Source organism: Brassica oleracea, chromosome C3 (assembly GCF_000695525.1).
Source record: "Brassica oleracea var. oleracea cultivar TO1000 chromosome C3, BOL, whole genome shotgun sequence".
In the NCBI taxonomy this organism is placed as follows: domain Eukaryota; kingdom Viridiplantae; phylum Streptophyta; class Magnoliopsida; order Brassicales; family Brassicaceae; genus Brassica; species Brassica oleracea.
The window spans coordinates 41,508,433-41,516,875 of NC_027750.1; the positions used below are offsets into that span (position 1 = coordinate 41,508,433).

At 40.0% G+C, this 8,443-nt stretch overlaps 3 protein-coding genes across 3 annotated transcripts; 2 read left to right on the forward strand and 1 right to left on the reverse strand.

The window, feature by feature from the left end:
• Window positions 1-259: 259 nt before the first annotated feature.
• LOC106330635 (glutathione S-transferase T3-like) lies at window positions 260-1,108 on the reverse strand. Its single transcript, XM_013769075.1, has one exon. It carries the CDS (start codon window positions 1,106-1,108, stop codon window positions 260-262), a length of 849 nt encoding a protein of 282 aa, XP_013624529.1.
• A 1,541-nt stretch (window positions 1,109-2,649) lies between these two features.
• Window positions 2,650-4,923, forward strand: LOC106335340 (tubulin beta-2 chain). The gene is made up of 3 exons (XM_013773838.1): window positions 2,650-3,192; window positions 3,291-3,560; window positions 4,050-4,923. Exons 1-3 carry the CDS (start codon window positions 2,799-2,801, stop codon window positions 4,736-4,738), a joined length of 1,353 nt encoding a protein of 450 aa, XP_013629292.1. The 5' UTR covers window positions 2,650-2,798; the 3' UTR covers window positions 4,739-4,923.
• Window positions 4,924-6,660: 1,737 nt separating this feature from the next.
• LOC106332952 lies at window positions 6,661-7,403 on the forward strand. The gene has a single exon (XM_013771435.1). The coding sequence runs from the start codon at window positions 6,773-6,775 to the stop codon at window positions 7,379-7,381; it is 609 nt and encodes a 202-aa protein (XP_013626889.1). The 5' UTR covers window positions 6,661-6,772; the 3' UTR covers window positions 7,382-7,403.
• Window positions 7,404-8,443: the final 1,040 nt, after the last annotated feature.

Sequence of the window (8,443 nt, forward strand, 5' to 3'; positions counted from 1 at the left end):
TATATTTTTTCACAAGCTTAGAACACAAGACAAAAATATATTTTTTCACAAGCTTAGAACACAAGACAGAAACTGATACGAGTTTTACGAAATGGAATAAACTGATACGAGTCTTATGAAATGGAAATTATCATTATATCAAACATAGAACATATCACACAAGCGACAAACCTAGAACTTGTAAAACTAGAACCTAGAAGATGACAAAAGCAACATTTTGAAACATATTACAGAAGATAGAGACTTAGAACTTGTAAAACTAGAACAGATCGACCAACAGCTTGTTCTTAACAGTTTCTTCACTCAAACTTAGTGGATCCTTCTTAGCAAGGAGAGTGTCTAATATCGCCAGCTTCGACAGTTTCTCCTTCCTCGCCAGTTCTTCCATCTTGCCCTCCATAATGGTTTTATAGTCCTCAATAGCCTTTCCTTTTCTAATATTCCTGCTTGCTTTCGCAGCCTTGATACCTTCAAGACGAATTGAAGAGTCGGAACTGACCTCACCCACAGCTGCGCTTGAAGTTTGGGAACTGACCTCCCCACTCTTTCTCTTTGAACCGGTGGGAGTAGGTGTGTTAAGGCTTATCCACTTTTGTTCGTGCCGCAGGACACACCACGGGTGCTCGAGGGTAAACTTCTGACCCTGATCAGAATAGAAGATTTCATGAGCCAGCTTTAGGACGTCATTGTCATGACCGCTGGTTTTTTCTCTCTCTGCAGCAGCGAATGCGGCACAGAACTTATTCGTTTGATCATTGATTCTGTGCCACCTCTGCTTACAATGAACATTCTCTATCTTCTCATGAAGAGTTGCTGCAAAGTACTCATCAACGCGTTTCCAGAAGGTCTGTAACTTCATAGAATTTCCGACAACGGCGTCCTTTGATGTGTTAAGCCACGCACTAATCACAACCTCGTCATCACGCGGCGTCCATTTCCTTCTCACCATATGCTCCACAGGTGTGTCCTGAGATTGGGATGGTGCCTCGGACTGTTGGGAACTAAAAGGAGTGATTTCTGAGGCGCCAATGTCGACAGTGGAAGGATAATTTTCATAAGGAAAGTTTTCCTGAACATTATTATTGTGAACGTTGTTAAGAAGCCCCATATAACCAGAATTCTGGCCATATGGATTCCTTGGATCCATAGGAAGAAGAAGAGAAGAGATTATAGCGAATGGAAACGTTTTAGTGTTCTCAAAGAGAAGGGATAGACGATTTGGAGATAATAAACCACAAGTGTTTTCTAGGGGATTTAATAGGAGAAATTTAACAAGTAATAACTCCAAAACCAACGAACCATTATCTACCTATGTCTAATCAGAAGTTATTACTAAACTACAACTACAAAGATATCAGCTCTAGTTTAATGGATCATTAAATTTTAGTACGAAAGCTATCACCTCTAGTAATAAACTACAACTACAAAACCTATAAGCTACAAATGGAACTACAATCCAAGCAGACAACACAATTTCGTTAAACTAACTTCAAAACCGAAATACAAACATGGCAATCTCGTTCCAAAACAGTTACATTCAAATCCTTATCAATATTAATTTTTTTTAACTTTAATTAATCTTTTAGAAGCTCTCAGGTCTCTTTCAAAACGTTTACAGTGTGATCAAAAGCTAGAAGAGTAACCAATAAGTTTTGTTACTTCAATACACATTTAAAAGCTATCAACTTTCCTTTAAAAAAACCAAAAACAACTACTACAAAGCTATGACCTCTAATTCAATATAAATCTTAAACATATCAAGTTTCCTAACAAGTTACAGAAACCATATAAACTACAAGGAAACAATATCAAAGAAACCATCAACGATCATCATCATCATTCAATAAAGAAACATAATTTAATCAACCGAACATATCATCACAAAAGCGAGTCTACGAAACCCGACTCATAGCAACTACATCGAGAAAATGAATCTAATCTACCGAACAAATCATCACAACAAAGAATCATCGAACCCAACATCCGGAGGAACTAGATAGACAACGACAGAGGAACACATCCCTTTTTGATTGAAAGCGGCGGAGAATGAGGTTGGAGACAGACTCGGGTTTGACTCATGCGGGATTCGTGAGCGATTCAGGAGAGATGAGAGGAGAGATTCGGGAGAGATTCGGGAGAGATGAGAGGAGAGATTCAGGAGAGATTCAGGAGAGATGAGAGGAGAGATGAGAGGAGATATTCGGGAGAGATTCGGGAGAGATGAGCGATGAAATCGCCACATGCGTCGCCGTCGAGAGAGAATGGGAAGACGGTGAGTTCGATTTGGGAAACGAAAATCGGGTTTCCCCGAAACCAACGTCTCCGCTTCATCTCCACTCGACAGGTGGCAAGGAAGGACGACATAAGATCGACCTTAGTTAAGACCCGTCCCGGAAAATTAAACCCATTTTCGATTCAATCCATAAGGACCCAAGTAACGGACCCCGATAATCATGGCCTTATGGGCTTAGGTTTTTTCAATCTGTTTGGACCTGGTTTTGTAGGTTTTTTTTCCAGTTAAACAAAAAAAGTTTAATAAGAAGACTTTTTTTAAAGAAAAAAGGAAACAGACTATTTTCAAATTTTGAAAAAGCAAATCGGCGCCTCATATATATATATTAGGAGGAAACAAGGCGATAAGATAATAAAACTGAGCAATATTAAAAATAAAAATAAAAACTCCTCTGTTATAAAACTCAGTCACACACACTATCTCTAGCTCGCTGTATCTAATTTAAGAAAACCTAGATCTATCCCTCTCCTCTCCTCTCCTCTCCTCCTTCCTTCACCCAGCGAAAATGCGAGAGATCCTTCACATCCAAGGTGGCCAATGCGGTAACCAGATCGGTGCCAAGTTCTGGGAAGTCGTGTGCGCGGAGCACGGCATAGATCCAACCGGTCGTTACACGGGAGACTCAGATCTCCAACTAGAGCGCATCAACGTCTACTACAACGAAGCTAGCTGCGGAAGATTCGTCCCTCGTGCTGTACTGATGGATCTGGAGCCTGGAACCATGGACAGTCTCAGATCTGGACCCTACGGTCAGACCTTCCGTCCGGATAACTTCGTATTCGGCCAGTCTGGTGCTGGTAACAACTGGGCCAAGGGACATTACACTGAAGGCGCTGAGCTTATTGACTCCGTCCTCGATGTTGTTCGTAAGGAAGCTGAGAACTGTGACTGTCTTCAAGGTAACATAGAACTCTTCTTCTACATCTGTGATGATTTTAGTGTTGGTTGTTATGCTTTTGACTTTTCAACTGTGAGGGTGGGTTTTTGGTTGTTGTAGGGTTTCAGGTGTGCCATTCCTTGGGAGGAGGAACTGGATCTGGGATGGGTACTTTGTTGATTTCGAAGATCAGGGAGGAGTACCCAGATCGCATGATGTTGACCTTCTCTGTCTTCCCTTCGCCTAAGGTCTCTGACACTGTCGTCGAGCCTTACAACGCCACCTTGTCTGTTCACCAGCTTGTTGAGAATGCTGATGAGTGCATGGTTCTTGATAACGAGGCCTTGTATGATATTTGCTTCAGGACTCTTAAGCTCACTACCCCCAGCTGTAAGTCCTCCTGTTCCTGAATCTTTTGATCTGTTGAGTTCTCTTTACATGTGTTTTGATCTTTGTGAACTTGATTTGGCCATTTTATCTTATAGCAATTCTATTTCTGCAAATTTTCCACTGCATTCATGCTTTCATCTCTGTTACATATTGTTTTGTTACTGTTTCTTGTGCTCCATCCTTGTCTTGTGTTATTGACTCTGTTTTTTTTTTTTAATTTGCATTGATACTGAAGCTACGATTCTATTATACTAATCACTAAATAGTTTCTGGTGAAGGGTCATGTGACTATTTGGTACTTTCTTGTAACATAAGTGATATTAAAATCCTCTTCTTGCATAGAAGAACATGTTTATTGACTGTACTCCCTGCTCTTTATTGTAGTGATTTCTTCAAGCTCCATGTTGTGCTCCTGTTATATACATGTTTGTGTTATGTATATGACGATGAGGTAACTCATATATGTGTTTGGCTCTCTCTTTTGTGTAGTTGGTGATTTGAACCATTTGATATCTGCCACAATGTCTGGTGTCACATGCTGTCTGAGATTCCCTGGTCAACTTAACTCTGACCTCCGTAAGCTTGCGGTCAATCTGATCCCATTCCCTCGTCTTCACTTCTTCATGGTGGGTTTTGCTCCTCTCACCTCAAGAGGCTCTCAGCAGTACCGCTCCCTCACTGTCCCTGAACTCACCCAGCAAATGTGGGACTCCAAGAACATGATGTGTGCTGCTGACCCAAGACACGGCCGCTACCTCACAGCCTCCGCAATGTTCCGTGGCAAGATGAGCACAAAGGAAGTCGATGAGCAGATGCTGAACGTGCAGAACAAGAACTCTTCCTACTTTGTTGAGTGGATTCCCAACAATGTGAAATCAACAGTCTGTGACATCCCACCTACTGGTCTGAAGATGGCTTCCACTTTCATTGGGAACTCAACATCGATCCAAGAGATGTTCAGGCGTGTGAGTGAGCAGTTCACAGCTATGTTCAGGAGGAAAGCTTTCTTGCATTGGTACACAGGCGAAGGAATGGACGAGATGGAGTTCACGGAGGCAGAGAGCAACATGAATGATCTTGTCTCAGAGTACCAACAATACCAAGACGCAACTGCAGATGAAGAAGGCGAGTACGAGGACGAGGAAGAAGGAGAATACCAACAAGAGGAGGAGTACTAGCGCGTATTCGCTTTAAAAACCTATGTAGTCAAATTTGTTTTTATTAAGAAAGCCTCAACTACCAGTTGCAGGTTTTCTTACTGCTTGTATTGACAAACTCTGGATCTTGTTGACTTATGGTGTGCTGTTTTTGTACTTCAATTTGGTTCGGTCTTTCTATTTCCTTCCCTCTCTGGTTTGATCAATATTCCATTAATCCAACGTCTGGGCAATGTTTTATACGTTTTAGAATATACTAATATTGACCAAAAGTTATATATATATATATATAGGGAAAATTGCATAAAAATCCACAAATTTGGTAAAAGTTCGTACTTTAACCTTGGAGATAAATGCCTAACACTTTAAACACTGAAATTCGTTTCAATAACATATTAAACATCGAAACTAACTTACTTGTTGCACATGCCAAAATTGTGACCGGTTACTGTTTATTAGCAGGTAAAAACTGGTCGCGGAGCGGTTTACTTTTTAAAAAATAATTTGTAATTCATTTAATTAATAAAAACAAATACATTATATAAAAATTCAATTTAAATTCTAAAAATTGATACAAATTCAGAAAAAATCAAGAAAAATAAAATAAAATCCAAAAATAATAATAATAATAAAAAAAATATATATATATATATGTATATGAAATATATTATTATAAAAATATTCTAAAATGAACAATATCATTGAAAAGTCAAACAAGTTCGAATAGTTAAGTTTCACTTGCGGGTTTACAATAATCAATTTACATAAGGGGAATTTTTAGATCATACCAAGCGATTTTTAAGGCTTCTCGCCATCTCCAACATCGAGCTTTCTCCATAATAATTTTTTTTTTTTTTTTTTTTACCATCGAATCGTAATATTCTATTCGTCTACTCATTCATCTTTCATTTCGGCTGCGCATTCTCGTAATTTCAGTTTGATCAATAAATGGTTTTGTAGAAGTAAATGCAGAAAAAGAAACTCTGGTGAAGAAAGCAAGTCACCCTTGTTCCCTAATCCCTACAATGGACACGCAAAAATAACACAAATCATCTAATTCTTCATCTTCCGAAATTAACATTCAATTGTGCTGGATTGTTGTTTTTTCTTTTCTTTTTTTTGGTAAAATGTTAAGATTGCTGGATTGTCGTTGTTGTTGTACGTGTTTTAGACCACCATTATCGCGGGTGATTAGTGGGTTTCTAATGATGCGAACCTCACTAAAAGAATAAGAATCGGTTACAAAAGTAATGAAATAAGAACCGATTTTGAAGTGTTACTTGCAGTGTTCGCGGATTCCACTAACACATGGTGGCCCGCGATTGGTTCGATTTGACTTTTTTTCTTTTTTATTATCAGGCAAAAAAAATTAAAAAAAGTTTCCTAAAAAACCGTGCCACCAAACTCAGCTATAATTATACTCTTAAAGCATGCGCAACGGTGAGACTCATTGGAGTCCTTAGCGACAAGGGCATTTCGGATTAATCCTGGATATTTTAGATTTTTTTTTTTAAAAAAAAAAAGAAAAAAAAAGATGACCATTCACGGGCCGCCACGTAGTCGTGGGAACCCGCAAATAGTGCAAGGATTCATTAAGAAATAGTCTTTATTTAAGAATTTTAAGAATTGAATCCTTACCTTTTGGTGGGATCAACTGATTATTTAATAATTTTTTTTCGACTCTCACTTAGGGATTTCTATTGCGGATGCCTTTAGATTCACGTTTTTGTGTACTTAATTTTCTACTTTACGTTTATTTTTGTAGGACAATAGTCAATAAATAATGCACTCTTGTGTTGAATACTTTGCGTATTCGCTAAATAACCAAAAGGTGATTAGCAAAGTAGATCGAAAAATCCGGTTCACGTTTCCCATCATCGCCTGTCCCGTCGTTTTTTCTGATCAGAGGCGACACGCAATCCTTGGCTTCTACGCTACACACTCTTTCTTCCAGTCTTTCCGGACCAAAAGAAAAACACACCATTATGTGTTCAACACAAATTTATATTTTTCCCTCAAAAGTGTATAGCGAGCGCAACAATTCAAATCTATTAGATGGCAATCTCCGGTAACGCCGTGGCATACCTCCGGCGACGGCTCCTCCCAACTACGCTAATCCACGTCACGGCTCTTGACGGCATCGTGAACGTCAATTCCCTCTTCTCGCTCGCTCTTTTCCTCGGCCTCACCACAAGCGGAAACATCACCTTCCCGGTTTCCTCCTCCGCCGCCGCCGGAAACCAACATCTTCGCCGATGTATTGCCGCAAAAGGCCCAGTATTAGCGGAAAGGCTAGTCTCAAGCCACGTTTACTCTTTCAGCTTCTTTCTCTTCTCCAGCCTCATCGCTATGTCTCTCAAGCAAGCAATCCGGACAACGACCAACGGGAGCATCGTTGAGGAGGAGGCGCGGGTGCTAAACGCGGGAATGGGGCGCGTGAATTTGGCGGCTTTGAGAGTTGGAATCGTGGCTTCGTGTGTTGGATCTGTTTTGGGATGTGGGTTCTTGACGATGGCTTTAGTAGATCTTGTTCAGGTCAAGCTTGGGCCTTTGGAATGCACGAAAAGCTTTAACACGCTTGCAGCTATTGTTCCTCTTGTTGTGCTTGTTCCTTCTGCACTTCTTATCTATGTCTTACTTGTTCTCTACGCTTTCATTTATTAACACTTTATTGATATTTCTACAACACTTCTTATTAAAGATTTGAGTTAGATCACTTCCTGAGATAAATCTTTCTGAGTTACTCTGCCACATCACGCAGAGTTGAAATACAAAAATATATAAAAATTGACTTAACTCTAAACAGAGAAACACAAATATACTGTCTTCCTTGTCCTGTATGCTTTATCATATTTTTTTTTGGATCTCTACAATGCTAATTCGCTTAAATGATTGAGTTTCAGATTAGATGGCCACAGACAATCATCTCTGTTGTTTCTGCTTCAGTTTTTAGGTTTAACTGCCATTTCATGCAGAACTCGAATGTTTTTAAGTACGCAAAACTAGTCTTTGAATTAACATTAGACAGAGAGACTAATAAAGCATCATTGATACAGTTTCTTTCAAAACAAGTCAAACAAGGAAAGATATACGCAGAATTGAAATCGTTCTGTGATTTGTGTTTAAACTGAGACTGTCAATAAACTAGTAAAAAGAAGAGCCGAGTTCTCGTCGGTGGGTCGAGACAAAGACGTGTTTTATTAGATCAGTGAGTCGAAACAGAGTTACAAAAGGGAAAGAGAACAGAGGAAAGAGTCCGGCGAAGACAAATTCGTCGGACCGTACAAGTCGGCGAGATGTAAGATGTAAAACCCTAATTCTAGCCGAAAGTGAGTGTAGTAATTTGCGGATCCCCTCCTTGTTGTCTTGTCTCCTCCTCTTATAGGTGAATGCTCGTTGACCTAATGTGTCTTGTCTCGATGGGCCTCCTCGAGTAGTTGGGCTGACTCGTCGGGCCGTTGTGTCAGGTCGACGAACCGATGATGTTCAGTCAATCACGTCATCGACTAAAAGTAGTCTGGAGCCGAGCCGAACACCGGCTTTCAAGAAGACGAGCCGATCTTCTGTGTTGTAATCATGTGTCTAGGTAATTGTCTTGCGGGTTTTTTGGGAGGGCTAAGCCCATACCCAACAGTAAGTCCCCCCAGTTCGCTGGTGAGTAGCGTAGCCGACTCAGCGAATTTGATAGTAGGGTTTGCGAGACAATTATCTCAAATTTGTGATTTC

What these genes read in the sequence shown, in the direction of transcription:
- LOC106330635 (XM_013769075.1), bottom strand. Translation starts at nt 1,108, where the DNA reads ATGGGGCTTCTTAACAACGTTCACAATAATAATGTTCAGGAAAACTTT.
- LOC106335340 (XM_013773838.1), top strand. Translation starts at nt 2,799, where the DNA reads ATGCGAGAGATCCTTCACATCCAAGGTGGCCAATGCGGTAACCAGATC. An exon ending in GAACTGTGACTGTCTTCAAG is followed by an intron (nt 3,193 to 3,290) that starts GTAACATAGAAC and finishes TGGTTGTTGTAG; the next exon opens with GGTTTCAGGTGTGCCATTCC. An exon ending in TAAGCTCACTACCCCCAGCT is followed by an intron (nt 3,561 to 4,049) that starts GTAAGTCCTCCT and finishes TCTTTTGTGTAG; the next exon opens with TTGGTGATTTGAACCATTTG.
- LOC106332952 (XM_013771435.1), top strand. Translation starts at nt 6,773, where the DNA reads ATGGCAATCTCCGGTAACGCCGTGGCATACCTCCGGCGACGGCTCCTC.